We start from the raw sequence: 23,195 nt of genomic DNA on the forward strand, positions 1-23,195 counted from the left end.
AGCTCAGTAGGTAGCGTGGTCGCCCCATGATCGGAAGGTCAGGGGTTCGAATCCACTGAACAGCTACCTTGAGGTACCCCACAGCCTGATTAGTGGCTGCCTGCTGCTTCACTGAGTGAATGGGTTAAATGCAGAGAGAGTAATTTCTCCACGGGGATCAATAAAGTATACATTAGTAATATTATTATTATTATTTTGGGTTTAGCAGTGGAGCACACTGATGACAGAGCTTAACAATTTCTAGAACAATGCTAAAGGCAATGAAATGCATCCCATGCAGTTAGGTGGACAAAACTAAACGTCAAAATGCACTATTGGGACTGTGAAGTTGTGTACGTCACAAAACTTCACAATCCTCATATGTCGCATGGAATAAAGAGCGCACTCCTTGAAACTTCACAAAGCTACATCTAATCAAAAGATGGAGTTGTGTCATTATTGTTCTTTTTTTGTGAAACGATCAGAATTAAATCTCAACTCTTGCATATACACATAACACAGCTACTTTTTCCTTTTGTCTTGGTTCAATGCTTTCTATTTTCTTTTAATTTTCACATTTATTTTACTTGGTTTGCTTAATTTTACTTTTGAAAAGATAAGGAGCTGAATTGTAGATTGTAAAACTTAAAGCGTTTGATGAATAGTGGAAACCATGGATAAATCTATATCTCAGCTGGACATCTGCATCTGCCAAAACTGTCCTTTCTGTCTGATACCGGCTGATCAACAATGTGATGTTTACTGATGGAAAATAACAAATTGTTACTTTAACAATTTCACAATTGAGGCATCCCTAACTGAACTTGTGAAAACAAGCTAGCAAAAGCATCAAGCTCCTGTGGATTCTGTTTTAGTACTACAACTGTAAACTTCACCAATGTGATCAAGGCTCCCGGCATCTGACCAATAATATTTGAACCAATGGCATGAAGTACTTCCTTTACCCGAATTCATGGGATTTAAAAACTCTTACCTGCATTGAGAAGGGAAGGAATGGCAACACAGCGAACCAGGTCTTCAAGGAGCAAGCACTGTCTGGCAATGAGAATGGCTACGAAGGTTGCCAGAGAATCGTGGAAGGACAAATCGCTAACCTAAAGGACACAAGACAAGTAAAGAGATCAAATTTAACACACGTGTTCTGAGAAAAAACATTCTTCCCTAATTTAGAAAAAAAAACAACCCAAAAAAACAAAAATACTATGAAACTTCGGAAGAAACTAGCATTTGCTTTGCTTAATACGAGCCTCAATCACTGTTGAGTATGTGTATAAGAGAAAATAAGGAAAACAGGTTTGCTTTAAAAAGAAACTTACATCTACGTTACACAGCAAGTCATTGAAGCCACAGTTGCCGTTGTTAGAGGAGCAGCAAAGAGCCTTGAGGATGCCGAGCCACTCGGCACTCAGGGAGCGGCAATATGCTGTCAGCTCCGCACACAAGATCCCAATATCGTTCACCCTGAAAGCACATCACATGTCATGAAACCAAAGTCCAGTAGCGTAGCTATCCGAGCCCTACACCCGTGTAGCCCAGCAGGAGTAACGCACCTTTCTGGGTCTCGGTGATCCACACACACATCCATTAGCACATTACAGACAAAGCTGTAGCGGTTGGCTGGGCTGTCATTCAAGATTTTGCCCACCATGGAGTGGTTGAAGTTGTTGGCTGAGGGGTTGGCGATGGCCTCCATCATGAACATAGGATCCCAAAGCATGTTGGAGTCTGATGGGTCGATATTGCAGTAGATGGAGTTCTTCACTTTAGAGCAAAACTCACTGTGGTAGAACACAAGGCGAAAACAGATAATTAAGATTATGTTGCACTGACCAATAAAAAACAAAAAACATTAGTTTAAAAGTGGGTTCAAATTATTCTATTCTAGCATAATTTATGAGTCTACGCATTCTTTCCTGTGCATTTATACAAGTTGTTTTTTTCCTTACCTAAATATCTCACCAAACTTGTTTTTGAGGTGACTACAGGAGGTGTAGAGATCATACAGATAGGCCAGAATGCAACGCTCAGCAGAGGAACAGTCTGCTGGGTTCACACCTGACTTCACCACAATGCGTAACCTGTGAATACAACGAAAATGTGATTCGTTCAGTTATGAAAAGAAAAAGTCTTGGGTATTTCTTGCTGAGTAGGATATGATAGGACAGCAAGGGGAAACAGTGTTACTCTGATAAAATGTAATAAAATCCATTTAAAAACCAATAATAAAAATACTACTGTAATAACAATGCACCATATACGCAAGGTTATGAGGGTCCTGTTGGCCTGCATCATTAAAAATCAAGAAATTGCCTGCCACATAAAATCTGAACATTTGTTTCCACAAAAGAATAGAAAGAGATATACTCTGGTAATAACTGCGCTTTAGAGGTGCAATTAAGAGGCGTTTGTTAAGTGTTTTACGGTACACAGCATTCAGGAATCAAATGCACCGTCAGCATCCCCGCGGTATAAAAATCCCAATTAAAGTCAAGTGAATGCCTTTCTGAATGAGTGCAAACCAACAACAATTCTTTAACTCTGTAATGACTAAACGCATCCTCTCTTTACTATTTTAATTACAAGTTTAACTGAAGCCTTAACCCTGCAAACATCCCTTTATGGGTGTGATGAAATCTCTATTTCAGTTTATCTAGCAGAAAGATGACAACACAGTCTTGGTCCACCGACTGCAATTTAAACTGGTATAAAATGAGCTTTTCCAAACATTAAAACTTGTAACATACCCATCAAAAACTTGGGCTGTCTGCTCAGGATTGAGGATGAGGCAGGAGTGGTACCTCCTCAGCACTGCTACAATACACAGACACAGGCTTGTGGTGTAGCTGCCCACCAGGCTGGATGACTTCAGCAGCAGCTCGGCTTCCACCAGACTTAACTCATTCAGAAGCTGCGCAACACAGTCAACAGATGTTTACACGTGACGCTGAGTAAATGGTGACGTTAACTTGATTTGTCTGCATAAAATGTGACTGAAGTGCCAGTACCTGAATAGCGAAGTCTATGAGGCCACTAATGTTAAGGGAGTACTCCATGAGGTCAAAGATGAACTGAATGTGCTGGACGAGAGGCAGGTGGTAGGACATCCCTAAGGCAAAGCTGGTGATCTGTTCCAGCACATTTCTGGACACCTGCACGCAAAATACCAGACATGAAATTAATGCAAGAAATATGAGAACAAATATCTTCTTTAGAGTCATAAACCAATTTGAAATTTTAGGTGCACGTGGATTAAAAATCAAATCATGTTAAATAGGCAAACTTGGTTTAATTACCAGCAAAAGAGGAAAACTAATAAACGCTCAAAGTTTCTCACAAAGAGTCTGATGAATAAAAAAGACGACTGATCTGTCACATCTGAAGCTACAGCCGAAGGGTGATTAGCTTGGCTTATAGTAAAGACCAGAAGATGGGGAAGTAGCCAGTCTGGCTCTTTATAAAAGTTTAAAAAAAGAAAGAAAAAAAAGCTTAATGTTCAAGAGATATATGGATGGAATCAATCTTCTTACCCACTTGAATCTTCAAGAAAGCGAATAAGCATATTTCAGAAAATGTCAAACGATTCCTTTAATATAAATACAGACACCGACTCAGCCGTAAAGTGGTGGAACGTTATCCTTATGTATTAAACTGTAAATCCCCAAACACTATGAGACAATGTCTGGCCTCCTGAGGCTTCTGTAGTCTGAATTAGGCCCTTGCAGAGTTAGGGCCAAGACTAATAAAGTTCCAAATGAAATTTTCAAAATGTTTTACACAGTTTATAATATGTGGGCTAATATTAAAAACACTTTACTTTTCAGGACTGACTGCATTCCCTGCCATTTATAATTTAAATATATATATTTATATTTATGATGTGTTTTTACTAGAGATGGCACGATACCACTTTTTTATGTCCGATACCGATACCATAAATTTGGATATCTGCCGATACCGATATGAATCCGATATTGTGTTTTTTAATCAATAAAACTGTTTTTTTTAATATCTTGCTGCATTTTGTATAAGTTCATACTCAAGTTTAAATAAACAACAACACTAAAGCTATTCTGTTATACCTGTGTGTAAAAAATACACTGCACCCAAAATATTTCATAGTTCAGCAACACTGATCAATCTAATAAACCTTACCTAACTTAAAACCTAACTTAAACCTACTCCATCCTCCCTATTCTGGTATTTTAAAGAGTACTTAGCAGAAATATTAAGCAACCTAACTAATAGGGTTGCAAACTCCCAGCAAAAAAAAAAAAAAAAAAAAAAAAAAAAAAAAAAAAATAGGGAACCACCCCCCACCCTCCACCTCATGATGCTTAATCGATGTAATCAACTTTAATTTGATGCAGGGTGAAAAAAAATGCACAGAAACAAATTATTTTTCAAGAATAATTAAATAGATTCAAAATCTTTCTTCTACAGAATTGCAGAATTCACAGATGGTACCTTCCCAAAGGAAAAAGTACTATAGCTTACTAGGGTATATAGACTTAAGAGTTAGAATATATAGTAATGGACTTCTATACATTTTACATCAGATTAAAACTTTGGGTGTAAGATTCAGATAATTATTTATTAAAAGCTACATATTTTAAATGAGAATAAGAAAGAAAAGTATGTCTTTGTGCCCCCTTTTCCCTGTTCATGCCCTATCGGCCCCCCTGGCTGCACTTTGCTAGATCCGCCCCTGCACAGTTACCAGCCGTCAGCTACGTAGAAAAGGATCCTGGTGTAGAAAGTAATATTAAATAAATTCTAACAACAGCTTATCAAGGTTAAACGTGCTGCTGTTGTTCAGCCGCTGGTTTCCTCTTTCTGGCGCGAAGTGGGCCAAAAACAAAGAAGAGAGACGGACTCGCGACAGAAAAGCCGATCAGCTGATCATTAAGCAGTTTCACGATTGAAGTAGCGGCAGGAGAGGGAGGGAGAGGCAGTCGCTCCATATATCGGTTGTTAAGCTTAACGTGGGAACACTTTACAAACATTCAGAGATGAACTTACACACTTGCTTTACTTCTCTCTGGGATAACTTCCTCGGAGATGAAATGCTGGTTTGGTAGCAAGGCTACAAATACACACAGCCGCTCTATCACATGAGGCATACTGCTGCAACGTGCTACGGTTATGAGCCGAGTTACGCCGTGTCGCAAGTTTTGTGAGATGCTTTTTTTGATATTTAATGGATCGGAGTACATTTTTTATTTTTCGCCGATATCCGATCCAGTAATTTAGGTCAGTATCGGACCGATACCGATACGTAATATCGGATCGGTCCATCTCTAGTTTTTACCAAGTGGTAATCTCAGGAGATGAAAATAAAGCCAATGCTATTTCAGCTGCTTCCTTATACACAGGGGGTCACCCCAGCAGGTAGCTCCAGTTAGTGTTTTTACACCAGATGCCCTTACTGACTCAACCCCGAAGAGATTTGTCTCTCCTGAAAAGCATCAGAAACTCCAGCTCTGGCTCTTAATGGAGTACCACGTTAATACATGAGTATTTAAAGGAATATTTTGGAGGTAAAACACAAACTGCTTTCGGCATCCATAGCAATTTTTTCCTTCCCAACAGCGGGATTCACTGAACTGGAGCTCTCGGCAGTATTTGCAGTGTTGGTGTTTTACTGCTGAACTATCAGAGTAATCATGTGTTCTGCTGATTGGTGCTGGTTGCCCAACAAGTTTGTGCTTCAGTTTTCGTTAAGTGAAATTAGAGTAGCTTATTTATTTGTTATTTCACACAAACTAGCAGGTTTCTGTGTCTGTGAGCTGAAACCATGCTAAATGCTAACCAAGCTGGTACCCTCTCAACTAAACGTTCACAATTCTTGCTCCAACAAGTCAAAACTAAAATGGCCAAAATGCTAATGTTAAGGCCTTAAGGTGCAAAATATATAAAACCAACTGATGGCATGGCCATGGCTATATTTTATAAACTCAGGTTTTCAGGTTCCAGCCTTCTCAGAGCTGTTTTGGTTCTGAGGCATTAAATTGTTTTGTGACATCTTACAGAAGAAATATTTATACGGATACATTTGAAAGGTCATGCCTTCGGGTCCATTTGGCTACTGTTTAAACAATAACAGAATCTAAAACGCGACACCAATGAGAACATAAAATCATTCCTTGTCTAACCTGGGAGGTGACCTGGTGCTGGTCAAAGTGGGAGAGGTGCTGGAATTTGGAGAAGATATCCTCTGCAGTGGGAAAGGCCTCTGGCTTACTCCTCTTCCTTTTTTGTCCTTCCTCTCCTCCTGTGTATGCAGAGGGTAAAAAACAGAAGAAAAAGAAATTTTAAAAAAGGAAGCAGCAACTCTTTGCTAGTCAGCAGTATTCTTTCCAGTCCGCCAAACAGGCCAGCCATGAAATCTAGTTAAGCTAGTGGAGTCTTATCTTATTCCAGCCTACTTCGAAGCTTCACTGCAAAATACATTGCTATGGAGGCACTTTAAAGAAAAGGAACGAGGCACTTTTTATTTAAGAGATACATAGTTGTGAAAGGAAGGTCATCACAACCTCAGAAATCTGCCACAAAACATTCCGGTATGTGCAATTATTACTCCCAAAACCTTAAATCAGCCTAATAAGGTCACGTGTATTTGAGATAAAGTGTCTGTGAACAGATGAAAGCTATTAGCATAGAAATTGGGTAGAAAGAAGATTGAGTGATGTAACCCCCTGAGGGTTCATAGAGAACAGAAGGGAAAAAAAAGAGGGCTTTTTCTTTTAAGAAGGGCAGAAGAAAGGCGTTACAAATGTAAAGTACACAAAGAGGAGAATTATTAGTCGGATAACGGCTGGAATGGCCACAGTGGGAAAGCAAGCAATTACCCTACGTGTGAAAAATGTTTTACAAACAACCAAACATGATAAAGCTTCTGTTTTCCATGTTGCTTTGAGCCAAAACATTATCTTTCATATGATAAACACGGATTATTCTGCAGAAAGATGCGGGGGAAAAATTCAGTCAACAAATTGGGGAACATGTATAAAACATTCAAGCAATCCCCCGACTCCCATTTTCATCCTTAAACATGAAAAGTAGGTAAAATAAAACTGTAATGTAATCTTTAAAAAAAACAAAACTGCCAGACAAAATTCATGCCCGGAGAAGCAAACAGGAAATGTTTAGCATCAGTCAAAGGAGGAACACTGTTACCTGTTTCTGCTGTGCTTTTGCGGTTTAGCACCTTCAGGATGTCTTTGGTAATTTTCTTAATGGTGTGTCTCGCCTCATCTCTCAGTTTGCCCACACCGTAGAGGACCACTAAACGCTGGTTGCATTCATGACTGGCACTTTCCTCCTAAAAAGAAAGAAAGAGATCCTGATGAACTTCAATAAAATCAAGAACGACAGGAACCAAAAGAAAAAGACAAGCAATAATTTAGCAAATGTTACTTTTCAAACCAGCTGATAAGGACAATAAAAACTACCAAAAAAACCTACCAAAACAAATATATCGATAAACAAAAAATCTTACAGTGAACTGTGTTAAAATCATGCTGTAAATGAGTCTAGAATTAAAGCAGTTATAATTCTGTGTGTGAAAAAATCTCATCGAGCACTAAACAGAGCCATTTCACAAATACCATTAAAAATATTATATTAATTTACCTATATTAATATTAGAAAATATTCACATCAATGCTTTTTGTCCATCAAAGACATTATAAAGCATTATTTATATAATTCAAACAACATTTGGGGACTAAGATTTAATAGATTCAAAAGTTAAATGGCCTCAGTGTATGTGCAACTTAATGTATTAAGCAAAGTCATTTTTTATAGCATTCACAAAGACCTTGCAAAACAAATAAAGTTAATATATAATACTTAATTGATACAGAGAGTAAAAGCTAGCTCTTCACGGGAAACGGAAATCAAATCTAAAATAGCTGAAAAACAACTCCAGACCTCATTAGGAAACTAGGAAACCACGAAAACATATTTTCTTTTAGCCACCCGAGTTTATCTGGGTTGATTTCATAATGTAAATTTGCTTTTTCAGTAATTTAGGCTATAGTTAAACTGAGACTGAAAATGAAAACAGGTTTCAGGAAACTAAATAAAAACTAACAGATGTACTGAGAAACATCCAGTTCAGATGTCGTCAAAGTACAGAGGAAGAAGGTTATTCTTCATCTGTATTATTTACTACATAATATCACTGAGTCATACTGTGTCTTCAGTGTATTAGGAAGATATCTGTGCTTAAGTCCCTGTAGGAGAGAGTATCAGGTATTTATGTTTTCAAAGTCACACTGTAAGGATTCTTACCTGAGGAATAGGGAAGTGAGTGGCATACTGGATGTGGCGGGGTTGCTCATACAGTTGAGGAAAGGCGGGGTCCATACCCTTGTCCTTACAGTTGGGCTTGCTGTCCTGATCTGTAACCGGCTTCTCTGGAGAGGGGCTTCCCTTGGTTTCACAGTGCATTGGAGGTGAGAACATCTGCAGGACAAAGAAGTCTGAAATTACTTCAAGCCAGGACCACCAAAACGTTCAGACAGAAATGGCTCCTAGTGTTTATGTATAAATTATGTTAAAAATATACCTCGTCAAAATTAGCACTGGAGTTATGATCGATTTCCATTGACTCTGATAGGCCAGTATCCTGTTGAACAAACAAGAACTTCATGTTATCTTTCTACACCACACAGCTACTGTGTCTGTAACACTACACAACACCGACAACAGATTCCTCCAACATGCCTCCATCTTGACACTGCTGCCTGCATCCTGCTCTTTGCGCTCTGATTCATCAGAGGGCTCATCGCTGGGTGAACGTGGGCGGGGCAGGTGGGAGTCAGAAGCCAAGTCGCCACGGGAAATGAGCGTGCACATGTAGATATTGTGGGAAAAGACGTCGTGACGGATGAGCTCACAGAAGAGAAGGACTAGGTTGGAGAACTCCACGCGTTCGCTTTCATTCCCAGGCTCCGCTGTGAAGGGGAAAAGAGGATTTGAATAATTTATTGGCAGATTTCCCCTGCCAAATCATTTCGAATAAATATGCAATGAGTAATGAAGTAAAAAGGCAAAGACAAAAGGACGTAAAGTTCGTTCAATATTTAGACTGAGATCATGTGTGACACATCAGAGAATCATCGCTGCAAGAAACAAACAAAAAGAAAGACTCACTCAGGGTGGGAGCCTGAGTATCGAGGAACTGCAGCAGCACATCCTGAAAGACTGGCAGTGTGGCAGCTGAGAGGGAACCGGATGACACAGAGCCCTTCTCATCCACCACCTCCGACTCGCCGCACCTCTGCAAACAAATGTGCAACAGACAGTCTTTGAGTGCTAAATTCAGAAAAATGTATTTACACACCGTTCTTACTTAGCATGTTTCTTTGGATTTACAGTAGATCTACACACACGCTCAAAGTCAACTGTGTATACACATTTAAAGCTTCTAACTAAATCTTAGACTCAAAAGATAAGGATTGAACAAATTTCATTTGTGTCCCTGCTTCTTTCTTCTCTTGCTCTCCTGCATGAGGAGGTTTTAGGGAGTTTGTATCGGCAATTATAAGGGACGGTCTGGAAAGTATTTTCACAGCACAGAGACCCATTCATAAAAACAGTATGGTGAAATCCATCACAAAAGGAAAATATTATAAGATGATGATGATGTTATGATGATGGATGACATTGCATGGCAACATTCGGTAAGGAACTGTAACAGTAATAACGTGGCAAAAATTATTATTATTAATGTTAGATCTGCGGCTGACAGCCACGGATGTCATTAAATTTGAACATATCCTGTGTAAGAAATGTAATAAATTATAAGGTTTCTGTGGCAGAAGGTGCACTAAAGGTGCAGAAGAGGCACAACAGAACTCCGATTGGAGGGCGGTCTGTTTCTTACCTCTGCTTCTATTTCAGCCTGCCTCTTTTCCAGCAGCTTGGCCACAACCATGGCCCTGTGTCTGCCTGAACGCTTACAGCACACAGCCCATTCACAAAGCAAGGTCACCACTGCATCATCATCAGGTGACATCTGGATAGAAACACGCTTTATGAGACAACATCTCCAAAAATAACATCACTTGGTCTCACACTATTATCTGATGATCAGTAATCACATGGCATCAGCAGTCTACTTTTTATTACAATTAACAACAATGTGGTCAGTACTATCTTGTAGCATGCAACTGAGAAGCAAAGTTACTATAGCTAACTAAAACTAAACTAAAAACGGTGGGAAAAATCACTTTTGCTAACTTAAATAAAAACCTAGCCTTCAGTGGACCATTCAATCAAAACTGGAAACGACCGAAACCACTTTGGAAACTAAACTGAATACCAAACAAAATGTAACTAACTATACCTGAATTTAACTATTAACTCACTAAAATATAAACAAAACTCATTACCTCGTGGCCATCTTTACTCTGGCCTGAACCAAATATCCTGTTGTACAGTGAATCCAGGGAGTTGTTGAAGTCAGACTTCTCAAAGCTGTGGTTGTCTAAAACCTCCAGAGTGTGGAGAACCCTTCCGATGGTGAATCCTGCCAAAAGATCAACGTTATTTAAATTTGTTCTTAAAAGCTGCGATCAAGTATCTAAACAGTGAAAGAAACAGTTTTCATACCCGCTGTCGTCTCCTGGCACTTATCAAACGACCACCTGAACTCCACTGCCTGACCTCGCTCCTTAATTTGTTCCTCAATTTCCCGCAACTTTGCACGAACCTGTGAAAGACCACTCTGTTACAGGACAAGAAACAGAAACCCAAAACCTTTGGGACTGCTAACAAAATCTTAAGATGATGAGGTAACTAAATAACCAATTAAAAGTAGTGAAGAAGGTTTATGTAAACCACAGCTGTGTTTGTAAGTAAAGACATCTCCAAACACCTGACATATATTTCAATGCAAACTTCCATTTGCTCAAACTGGCTTTGTTTGTACTTCAGAGACTGTCTTTGTTTTTCTGTACTAGGAGCCTGTTTGTGCACAAATCTGTTTTGCTCTGTGCATTTCTTGTTCTTTATTGATTTACTGTAATACACTGGAATTCATTGCTTTTGTGCACTAGAAACGCCAATACAATGACTTTAATTGCAAACAAAATGAAAGAAAAGACCATGAGGTTTTTTGAGCACCATATGAATATTTTCACATTCAAAAAAAGGAAAATGTGAGTGTGGATGGAGGTACCTGCTGTGTAAAGGCAGTGTTGCCTCCTGGCATTGGCAAGCTGGAAGGAGCGATGGGCAGGAGGTCGAGAGGGGAACCAGTCTTGTTTCTGCTGTCTGTTAAAGAGTAATGCCACACGAGAGCACTGGGACAGCACAACACAATGCTCTAATGTGACAATGACAGGACAGAGAGGGGCAGGGACAAGGAATAAAGGAATAAATACCTGGCTTAGAAACCATGTACTAAGTACATGAGAATGAAATTGGACATAGAAAATACCTGTAACATGCAGCTGAGACCAAACACCAGAGGCCTGTGCTGTGGACAGATATAGAAGTCTGTAAAAGGTGTCTGGGGCTGGTTCCCTCCCGCTGGCTGGGAGGTTGGTGTGGAGGGCAGAGCGTTGCTTTGCTGTGTCAAGATGCCGTGAGCTGGATGCCCTCCTGTGCCAGGGCCCAGGCTCCCGTCACTTAGCAACAAGTTGAGGCGGCGCGTGCAGAAGTAAGCCAGTCTTCGTGACAAGTAAGCAGACTGTACGAATTCCCCTGAGTACTGTAGCACAGAGGAGAGATTCACAGCATTAACCAGAGCACTTGGTGTTCATTCACATTAGTCAGCTACGGAAATGGAAACAAAATGAGGGCTGTGGGCCCCGGTGGGTGCTGTCACCAAAGGTCATTGCCATCACACGAAGAAACAAAACAGGATAAAGTGGCGACAGCTGTAGAAGCATGTCATCACACAGAGCAGGTGGGTGGGTGTATCTGCACAGCTGTATGAATGTTAAGGAGGAGTGCAGGTTTTTCAAATATGATCCATTAAAGCAGGAGTGATGAGGTTAGATTGAGACTAAAGACTGAGGTTCATAATGAGGTGACAGTGAATGAGCAGATGTGTATACCTGTAGTAAAAGGGGCAAAAGTAGTCTGAGAAGCTCATCTTCACCAGGCCGGACTTTCTCAAAACACTCCAGCACCCATGTCAGGAACTCGTGTCTGTCTAACATACCATCCTGAGCACAGAAACACAAGTCCAGCTTAATACTATGCAGATCTTAACACTCCTACGCACTGTCTCCTTTGTGTGGCTGAAAAATGTATCAAATTAGAACATTTTCAACATCTCAACATTATCATATATACACAGAACACAGGAGCTGCCTCAGACTTCATATCATCCACTCAGAAGACTACTGATATGACTGAATATGCTGCACATACATGCAAGAGCAACATCGTTTGGCAACATCTAACCTCAAAACTTTCCAGATCTAAAACACAAATGATTATTTTTAGAAGGTAAACTATTGATATAGTAACAACCCTGAAAGTCAAAGAATCAATCAACGTCTGTAACACGTCCATTTAAATTAAAATATCAATTACAGATGGCACAATTTAGTGAATTAAATATGATAAATATTTGTTCCAAATTACACACCTGTGACTCAAAGATAAATTAGTATAATAAACCAATGCAATTCATCAAAACCTAAATGTTGCCACGGAGCGTCGTTAAGTTTGTGCACAGCAGGTAACTCGTGTAACTACCAAAGCTCAACTGCAGCATTTTAACTCCAAGACTTTTTCAGCAGCAGACTTGAGAGTGTGAGCTGACCTGAAACATGAACATGGCCAGCTTCTCGTTGTATTCCCACTGCTTCATGGCCGTCTCCACATCAGGGGGATTAGCTGGCAGTGGTGAGCTGCAGCCTTGGCTGGGAAACTGTCTGTAAAACTCAGCCACCTTCTGAAGCTGCTCCCAGAGATACTTGGTAATGATTTGGGTCCATTCTATACAAACACACATACACACACACAAAGAAATGACTTTCACAGCCACCAAAATATCTAATACACGATTTCACGATATCTAATGAAAGGTAAAATTATATCGTTTAGTCAAATGATCCCTCGAGACTGAAAAGACCCAAGTAACATTCTCACCTATGCACGGGTCAATCACATGCCTCTTCTTGACTTTAGTTTCTGTGATAGCTGCATGATATGCGCAGGTCATCTTAATCATCCATGCTGAACGCATTACAGGGACTGAGTACTTGGCCAAGTATCCAAAAACCTCTTCCTTCTTGCTAAAGATCGGTACCTGTAAAAAGATTTAGCAAGTGTCAGTAATGCTCAGTGAAGCACCCCAAACATCTCTTGAAATATCACAGAAAGAAAAAAAAAAGGGGGGGGGGGACTTCATGAGGTCAAACAAATTTAATGGAAGTGCTGTACTGAACTGCTGACAGGGACGCAGCAGTACACTGACTGAACAATATAGCTATATCTGACTGATATCTTCATCTCTTTATATAAAAAAATGATAGCATTTTCTCATTGCAGTAGCTGATATTTATTTGTTGTGTTATCTTAACTGTGTGCTGGCAAGCTGCTCAAAACCATGCAATAAAGAGCTAAAAGAACCTTAATCATAAGTTAAAAAGGAGAAAATAACATCATAAAAAAAGACTAAAAATATCCACAGTGATGACGACCATCAATAAAATGTTTAACATGGATAAAATTAAGAGAGGCTGCTGAACTGTTTCGAATTGCCACACCTCTAAATACACACAATTTGCATTCTGCACTTTTTATAGACTTCTTACTAAGCCATTATTATTTAATAATTCCTTTATTTATTATGTCTATCTATATTATTATTATTAACATTAATGTTGAATTACATTTAAATACATTTTTGACTTTCATATTACTTTTATTTTATTAGGTCATTACTTTTTAATTGTTCCCAGGACTGAGACCTGAGTAACTTCACCTCATTCTGTCACGTTTCTTCATTATAATGTAGCATACATATCAGGAATGTATGTGATTTTGAAACTATATGGCTCCAGTCTTCAGAAATCATTTCATTCATTGCTTAATCTGCTTTGAAAATAAATGGTGATAAAGAAAACACCTATAATGTAGCCAAGGAGAAACCTGGAATTGTTATCCTTCGGGAAAACTGATCTGCCAAAGTCATTAATAAATCCAGCTAGTTTATCACGGCACAGTGAAGTATGTTAAGCAATAAAATAATAATAAAAAAAATGAAATGTGCCAGTAAAATGATAAGCAGCTTGCTTGTAAACACACACAAAGCTCACCTTTGATTTATTTGGATGCATTAAAACTTCAAAATCTATATGCTTCAATTTGTAAGGGCACTTACTTGGAGAATAATTTCACAATATTGAACAAAACAATTCAGACAATCTATGAATAATAGATTTCATAGTTCTTTAAAAAAAGAAAAATAAGCTGCTGACACTTTCAAACAAAGACATGCATTGTGTTTTGGGTCAATACACCCAAACAAGACAAACAAAAGGCTTGATTTACACAAAAGCATTACGTTTTCTTAACTAGGCTATTTAAAAAGCACTTTTGAATTGTTCCCGTTTCGTAACATCTGAATCAAACAGGAGACTTCTGTTCAATTTAGGAATTATTCTCTCTACACTCATTCAAACTACTGCCTTTTGTCCTTCAGCTTTTACAGAACCAACACACTTTCTTATGGTCATGTACACGTAAGGATTTTGCCAACAATATTTTTTTCCCCTGATTTTTATATTTTGTTCTTTTTTTACTCCACAGTTTCTTTTGATCACGACCTCCTCATCTGCCACACTCTGGAGTGGTTTACCCCCAGATGCTTTCTATAACACTATCAAGAGTCCTCTTTGATGACCTCACCTGGGCTTTATACACACACTCAGTTTGCTTCTCTTGGGTTGAGAAGCAACCCAAGAGTATGAGGAGTTGATGACTCCTCATACTGTTGCTCAATGGTAAATGGCCTGTATTTGTATAGCGCTTTCTAGTCCCTAAGGACCCCAAACCGCTTTACACAACCTGTCATCCACCCATTCACACACACATTCACACACTGGTGATGGCAAGCTACGTTGTAGCCACAGCCACCCTGGGGCGCACTGACAGAGGCGAGGCTGCCGGACACTGGCGCCACGGGCCCTCTGACCACCACCAGTAGGCAACGGTGAAAGTGTCTTGCCCAAGGACACAACGACCGAGACTGTCCAAGCCGGGGCTCGAACCGGCAACCTTCCGATTACAAGGCGAACTCCCAACTCTTGAGCCACGAGCCACGATCGCTCGATCGAAACACAATAATAAATACCAAGTTCTGTCTCACTAGAAAAAGCTTTCAAACCAGATAAAGCCTATCAACTTCAGTCAGCTCAATTTAAAAAAAAAAACAACAACAAACTGTTATTCGCTAAAATCACTAGGTTTTAAAAAATTACAAATTCATATAGCTAGCAAAAAATATAGTTGTTGCTGTGGCTCAGGTGGAGTGCCCAGTTGGAAGTTTGGTGGATTGATCTCCGACTCCTCTAGTCCTCATGCAGAAGTATCCTTTAACAAGATACTGAACCACTTGTCTCTGATGCATCCATCAGGGTGCAAGTGTGTGTGTAAATGTTAGAAAGCATAAGCAGTATATGTCTGTGTGATTGGGTAAATGAGATTTGCAGTTGAAAGGCAGTATATAAGTACCAGTCCATGTTCTACAATGTGTGCCTTTCTCTTATTTTTGTATATATTTCTCCTGTTTGCCATTTATTCCTGATGTCTACCATTTAATACATATATACACACACATATAACACAAAAAATGACAACTTATAAATGATATTCTACAACACTCAGCACTGTTAATAGCTTATCTAGTAGAGCACACAACATCACATTTCAACTTGAACAGGCAAAGGAGCCACTAAACTTCAAACTGCTGCTCCTTGTGGTTATATAGCTATTAAACATGCAGGAAATCCAAAGTGTGGGACCATTTCAGTAGGGTAAAAGACAATCCTAAAACGGTAACATGCAATCTCTGCACGCATACATTCCCCTGTCATTCATCAACCTTTAAGAAATGGCCCATCATTTGAAACATGGATCCACTTAGCATGCCTGCTGGCTAAACATTAAAGTCTCTTTTATTTATTTATTTTATTTAGAAAGAGGGGCAATACATATTAATGAACATTTTAACAAATGTAAATATGCCAGATTATAGCCTTGGGCTAATTTCCATCTGCAGACCCTGTGGCAGGTTGGTGTTATACACAAGTTAGTAAAAACATACAGAGACACTATTTATAGATCATGTATCTACAAAAACAGTGATCACATTATATTAGAACAAACAATGACAAGAAGAGTGGACAACAGAGGACAATATAGATAACAATAATGGAAACACATCAATTATATTGCAAAAACCCCAGTACTACACTTGCCCTGACTGTCCTGATATTGCACTGACCCATTACACTAATAGTTGTTTCCCTTTTTGTAATACACTAACTGTTTTTCATGTCCAATATAAAGCATGATTAATTAAACATGATCACATGTTTGTCTGTCCCTGAGCCACCCTTTTAAGTGACTTAAAGATAGGGAGACTTGTACTTTCCCTCACTGACAGTGGAAGAGTATTCCAGAAGCTCACTCCCTGATATGACAGAGCATTCTGTGAAAAGGTGGTGAGTCTAAATGCCAATTCACAATCACCCTTTCACAGTGGCTCGAGTCAGGCGAGACCCGGCAACACTGCTAGACTTTTGTTTAATAAAAATCACTCATTGGTGGAGGCGCCAGACCATGCATAACTTTGTATATTAGACAGGCAGATTTAAATAATTTGAAATTAGTAAAATTTAGAAACTTGTATTTATCTAAAATTTGACAATGGTAATATGAAAAAGGTTTCTTATCTAATATTTTCAATGCTCTTTTGTAGCATACTTCGATTGGCCCACTAGCAGCAAAGCTCGTATAGGACCAACTTGTAATACAGTATTCAATATGAGCCGGTATCATAGAGTGCAGGAATGTAATCGCTGCTGTGTCTGTTAATGATGTGCGGATATGTCTAAAGTTCTGTATATTAACATTTACAGTTTTCACTACTTTTTTAACATGTTTTTTAAAGGATAATTTCGAGTCTAGTAGCACTCCCAAATGCTTAAATTCCTCAACATTAATTAGTTCTTGTGCACCCACGCGAACTTTTACTGCAGCCACGGCTGTTTTAAGTTTACTAAAAAACATAGACACGGTCTTTTTAACATTAAGGCACAGGCATGAGTCATTCAGCCATTTTTGTAAATCATGTAATGACAATGAAAGCTGATGGGCTGCATCATCAGCAGTTTTGGCTTGTGTAAAAATTACCGTATCATCAGCATACATAATCATGTCCACATTTTTGCACACATTGGACAAGTCACTTACATAAAGTGAAAATAACAGGGGGCCTAGAATTGAACCCTGAGGGACACCTTGCGTACAGTAAAGATAGGGTGACTTGCTATTCTTTATTTGCACGCATTGTTTTCTATCTGATAGATAAGACTGTATCCATTTAACGGTGTGATTACTGAAGTTAAATGTTGACAGTCTAGACAAGAGCTCAAGATGATTCACAGTGTCAAACGCATGCTTGAAATCAAGAAAAATAGCCACAACATAACTGCTCTTGTCTAAGTAAGACTTCACTCTCTCAACAAAAACATGGACAGCCGTTTCAGTTGAGTGAAGAGTGCGAAATCCAAACTGCATAGGGTGCAAACCCGGATTGGAGTCATTAAGATATTCGATGATAGAATTAGCAACCCACTTTTCTGCTATCTTTGAAAACATAGGGAGTATGCTAATAAGTCGATAATTAGCAGGGTCTGATTTATCACCCAATTTATAAATTGGTGTAACTTTTGCCACCTTCCAACTCAGAGGAACGACTGCCTGCGTGACTGATAAATTAATAAGATGGGTCACAGACACCAAAAGACAAGATTTATAATGCTTCAAGAAATTCGTAGCAAATCCACACTCATCCCTTGCTTTAGAACTTTTTAATTTAGAGATTATATTTTCTACTTTCACTTACTGTAATTTTTTTAATGTTGAACTTTGAATCTTGAGAAGAAACATCCTTTTTGGTGTTGCTATTCCAAATATTTTGTTGAGGGTCATTAGAATTAGAAAATCATTTAATTTAGCAGCTAGGGTGAGAGGCTCTGATACCAGTTCATTGGCAAATTTAAGTTTAAGTTCATTTAAGTTCATTGTCTTTATCAATGACCTCCAGCCTGGAGGTCATTGCAAACTCTCGGTACCTCAACAGAGCTGGCAATATCATCAAGGACCATTCTCACCCCAGCAATCAAGTGTTTGAACTATTACCATCAGGCCGACGGTACAGGTCACATAAAACCAGGACAAACAGATTCAGGGATAGCTTCTTTCCCAGAGCTATCACCATAGTAAATAAGCACAAAAACAATTGAAACTGCTTAGCTACTCCATACTGTCACCGTCAATTATTATGCTGCTATTCTTACTGTCATTATATTAATGCTGCTATCCTGTATATATTGTGCTATCCTGTATATATTGTACTTAGTATTATTTGTTTTATTGCACCTTTTATATTTTACATTTATATTTATTATTGTATTTTTGCACCAAGGGAGTGGCACTCCAATTTCGTTGTACCCTGTACAATGACAATAAAGGCTATTCTATTCTATTCTATTTATCAGCATTATGCTTACTGTTACCAAGGAGTTTGTTAATATTTTCCCAAATTAGCTTACAATTTCCTTTGGCACTATTAATTAGTCATGAAAAAAATTGCTTTTGCCATTCTCAAAGTTTGTGTGACTTTATTCCTTGCAGATATAAAATTTAATCGATCAGTATTTAATCCAGATTGTAACGATTTTTTAAATAGCTGGTCTCCGAGTCTCATAAGCTGTTTACACTCAGTATTAATCCAAGGCAAAGAATAAACTCGTTTCTTTAAATGGCTCTCTTTCTGAAACTGTGACAAGACCCCTTTAATAGAAGACTATAATAAATCACAACATTTATTAGTGTCATCATATTATAGTATACTAGTCCAATCAAAATTATTTAGAGCTGCCATTAAATGTTGTTCTTGACTATTTGAAATAAATGTTTTTTTATATTCATGCTTTTACTGACGTCTCAGTCGCTATTAGTCAGCTTTCTGAAGAAGAATATGGCATTGTGGTCAGACCACTGGCTACCATCCCCCCAGTAGCTTTTCTGGCTACTGAAGCACATTCAAAATCATTAATAACTTTTCAGGTTCTCTTAACTTGAGGCTTTCCTCCTGCATGCTTTGGGAAGACTTAAAGTGTTGTTGTTGTTGTGATTTTGCTTCTCCACAGCCCAGGAATTTAAACTATGCTCTAATGTGTACTTACTTAATATCATAAATTTAAAAACAATTAACTCACTAACTAGGTGGCTTAATGACTTGTGCTCAACTAGGAAAGCAATTACATGAATACCTAATAATAAATAATAAACAAGGCTTTTAAGTCTTACCTTTTTAGCCAGCTGTGTCAGAGGTTTAGTCCCAGCTAAATCTGTGAACCAGTTATTGATGGAGCTCTGTGACCTCGCTGTGACAAGCCAGAAATTATCCTTCTGGTTGACCTGTGGTTTACGCTTCCCTGTGTCTGGAAACGTGCTGTAGCGCAGCTTCTCTGCAATAATGCTGCTGAAGTTTGAGCTGATCTATAAAGAGAGAGGGGAACATGTAAGATGGCCAAAACTCAGCAGGGGGGAAAAATCTATCCAGTTGTGAATAGTGTGCTAGGGCAAGAGCTGTGTTAAAATGAGCCATTACCTTGGAAGGGTTGAAGTTGACATTTTTGGCACTGCCATGTTCATCACCGGATACAGCTGGTTGGTTATTGAATCCTTGCTTCACATTCAATGCAGTCAACTCATCCTGAAACACATTTCAGCGAAGAAAATTGATATTTTTCATGCGACGTTAGTGGTATAATTTGAGATCCTAGACCACTGAGAAAGTCGGGATGTGTGGTTGATTGGTTTTGCAGACATGAGGTAAACATAAATAACAATAAAAACATTTTTTAAATTATTATTGGGGAAACATAAAGAGTCACTTTTCCATTTGCATCAACAGATTACATCAGGTTATTGCTGGATATGAACGAAAAGGGATACCTCAGCTAGGCCAAACTCCAATCTAAAAACTCAGCAAATAATTTAGCTTCATTTACAGCTTGCTGGTAATAAAGGTTAGCTTTGAAGGTCTGGCTATTCGTAAAAACAAACCATATGGCTATTAAACAGCAATAGTCACGCACAATCCAAAACCGAGCGCATATTGTTTAAAACCACAAAGTAAGACGATGGCTGCAGTTTATGTCAAACTGCAAAGCATCCGCCACCCAAAGAGTTAGCTTAGCAAACTCAGCGACCTTACCAAGTAGCTGCTTGTCAACTAAGCAGGGCAAGCTAGCTAACAAACTGACAACTAGGTTCTGTTCATTGTTATTGCTAGGCCCAGACCGTTCACAGGACTGCTAAGATTGACTAGCTAGTGTTAGCTCGCACAGCTCCTCTGCCTACAATTTTCCTCGAGAAAACGTTACTCCTGGCCGTTCATCGAGCACGTCGTCAAATCTGACCTCTTTTTGCTTTGGATCTTGCGGATAAACGTCCGGAGGGCCGAGTCGGGGCCGCTTTAATGGACGGTGTTCGTAACTTAAGATCCCGAAAGCAGCCATCATCCAGCGGCATCACAGCTAAGGCTTTCCTCCTTCCAGCAGCCTGGGGCGAGCTACAACAACCAAACTCACTTCCGGCAGGGTTCCAGTCGTGAACTTCAAAATAAAAGTCAAGGAAAATATATTGCATAAAAAGCTTTGTGCTTTTTAGTTACTCTAGTAAGTAAATAAAGAACAAATAATGTTTTTTAATCGTTTCCATGTTTTTCCTTTCTGATTAAAAGTGCGCTATTAAAAACACTCACGTGTGTTTGGTTATTAGGCTATTATATAATATTAGGTTTAATTAGGGGGTATTTAGCTTTAATGTCTGACTAAAAATTCTACATCCTGCATAATTTGTGGTCTCCCATTTAACCTTTAAAGCCTAGTCAACACACACGCACGCACACAGATATGATTACACATGTAAATGTAAATATACGTGGTTTTTATACATGGTATAATAAGGCAAAAGAAATTTGTACATCTCTAACTAACTGGAAAGTCAATATTTGGTATGAGCACTTTTATTCTTAAACACAGTCCGAACTCAGGCAAGCTTTCTTGTAATTTCTTTAAGATGTCTTCAGAAATAATTTTCCAGAAAGGACGCTCCAAAGCTCTTCTTTGGATTTTGCCTCCCTTTTGTTCCATGACAAAGCGTACACTGTGTTTTACAGATGGCTATACACACTTACTGCATAAGAGCTCTGTGCAGTCCAGGTCTGTGTAATTTGGAATACCTCAGCTGTTTCTCCCTGTTTTCCTTCCTTTAGAATGGCTTCCTGACAGCTACCCTGACACTGAGACCACTTATAATGAGGCTTTGGCGAACAGTAAATGGACCAACTCAAAGGCCAGATGCATCGGTCTGTTCCTTTGTCAGGTCTTTGCTGGATTTCCCCCCCATTTCTTAAAGCATGACTTTCAGATACTATTCTTCTGCTACAGATATTTTTTTTAGATCTGCCATTTCTGCTTTTGTCCTCCACTTATCCAGTTTCCTTAATTTTTTTAAGAACACACAGCACACATGTCTTGTAAATGAGGGGCACTCAGGACTTTGCCATATATACAACATGCGTCACTTAGCCCATTTTTATTCTGAAATAAATGAAAGAATGACCAAAAATGCTTGGATGCTATATTTAACTCCAGTTTCAGCACATTAACAGTTATCTCAGTGTAATATGAACATCTGTCCTTCCAGCTCGGACTGAGGAAGTCAGAGTTTTTAAGAAGAAAAAACTTCACAGTCAAACATTTCGAATATTTTCCTCCCCAAAAAATAAAATAAAAAGTTAAAACACAAAAACACTGTGGACACTCTTCAAGTATGCATTATGATGAAGGCAGCAGGTAAGGTTATTGTAAGGTGTGTGATGAGGAGGTAGATCCTGGGCAAAAAATACTGACATTCTGAGTCTGATATGCAATAATTTGGGGGTCCGAGAAAACACACACAAAGGTTACTCCAAATGAAATGCAGTGTAATTTTTGCATTATGTGGAATAGTTCAAGTTTCATAAATTAATAGGTATTCCCTTTACTCCTGTGTGAAATTTCCCTACCTTGTAAGGAATTTATGTTATTTACCAACAGCTGTTTATGCCAGTTTGGTGGATTTTCATACTGCAGGAAGAGGTGACCAGATGGGAAAGTCGTATGTTCTATTTGTTACTTTCATGTTTCTTCACTTGGAGTTGATCTCAAGGGTAAAAAAAGTGGATTTCTTAGTTTTGCTGAAGTGCATGTGGGCGGATTGTTGCTGAAATCTGCAGATTGGGGCTTTACACTTTTGAAATGGTCTCATAAAACCCCAATTTAACCTTTGCGTTTGTTGAAAGCCTGCATACAGTCTTGGAGGAGGCCTTAGATGTCATGTTGATGCGGGGTTATTCTGAAACAAAAGGCTTCACAATTCCCTAATGAGCTAATGGAATATTCATGATATAAATGTCTCTGTGACTTTTATAAAATAGACTGAAAAATAGGAGTCCACTGATACAGCGTGGCTTGTTTGCGGCACTGTCTCACTTACACTGGAAATGCTTTAAAATTCAGTACAACCAGATGTGTTTTGTATTCCATGCATTCTTTTCCCCTGCCAAAAACAAAAAAAACACTGTGTCTGCAGTACCCACAATGCAAATCATGTTTACTGGTAGCATTGGCTACTATTTCCTCAGGCTAATAGCCTCAAGCGGGAATAAAGTGAGGGTGACAAAGGCCTGTAAGCTCACTTCTTTTAACTGATTCTCATTTTGAAACTTGTAGCTAACTCCAGGCAAGTCACACAGGGAAAAATCATCAGATGTTTTGCTGCTAAGGAGCAACAAAACACTTTACAAAACTTTCTTTTTCCCTCTATACTATACTGACTGCTATTACTTTAACATACTGCAATTTCCTTTACCATTAAAA

General features: G+C 38.8%; 1 protein-coding gene across 3 annotated transcripts in view; it reads right to left on the reverse strand.

The window, feature by feature from the left end:
- med12 (mediator complex subunit 12) overlaps positions 1–20,847 on the reverse strand; it is a 32,432-nt gene extending 11,585 nt beyond the window's left edge. For all 3 annotated transcript variants that reach the window (XM_031740794.2, XM_031740793.2, XM_031740792.2), the window contains exons 1-23: positions 20,691–20,847; positions 19,877–19,981; positions 19,573–19,764; positions 13,117–13,276; positions 12,788–12,963; positions 12,072–12,182; positions 11,450–11,722; positions 11,189–11,335; positions 10,621–10,720; positions 10,401–10,537; positions 9,893–10,024; positions 9,160–9,286; positions 8,731–8,960; positions 8,573–8,632; positions 8,296–8,469; positions 7,177–7,321; positions 6,153–6,271; positions 3,006–3,149; positions 2,745–2,908; positions 1,947–2,078; positions 1,551–1,778; positions 1,317–1,461; positions 974–1,094 (exon numbers count right to left, since the gene is read on the reverse strand). In XM_031740794.2, the coding sequence (XP_031596654.1) occupies positions 974–1,094; positions 1,317–1,461; positions 1,551–1,778; positions 1,947–2,078; positions 2,745–2,908; positions 3,006–3,149; positions 6,153–6,271; positions 7,177–7,321; positions 8,296–8,469; positions 8,573–8,632; positions 8,731–8,960; positions 9,160–9,286; positions 9,893–10,024; positions 10,401–10,537; positions 10,621–10,720; positions 11,189–11,335; positions 11,450–11,722; positions 12,072–12,182; positions 12,788–12,963; positions 13,117–13,276; positions 19,573–19,764; positions 19,877–19,981; positions 20,691–20,792 (3,424 nt within the window). In that variant the 5' untranslated portion in view covers positions 20,793–20,847. The remainder of the gene's footprint in view (positions 1–973; positions 1,095–1,316; positions 1,462–1,550; positions 1,779–1,946; positions 2,079–2,744; positions 2,909–3,005; positions 3,150–6,152; positions 6,272–7,176; positions 7,322–8,295; positions 8,470–8,572; positions 8,633–8,730; positions 8,961–9,159; positions 9,287–9,892; positions 10,025–10,400; positions 10,538–10,620; positions 10,721–11,188; positions 11,336–11,449; positions 11,723–12,071; positions 12,183–12,787; positions 12,964–13,116; positions 13,277–19,572; positions 19,765–19,876; positions 19,982–20,690) is intronic.
- Between the last annotated feature and the right edge of the window lie 2,348 nt (positions 20,848–23,195).

This window comes from Oreochromis aureus, linkage group 2 (genome assembly GCF_013358895.1).
Source record: "Oreochromis aureus strain Israel breed Guangdong linkage group 2, ZZ_aureus, whole genome shotgun sequence".
Classification (NCBI taxonomy): Eukaryota; Metazoa; Chordata; class Actinopteri; order Cichliformes; family Cichlidae; genus Oreochromis; species Oreochromis aureus.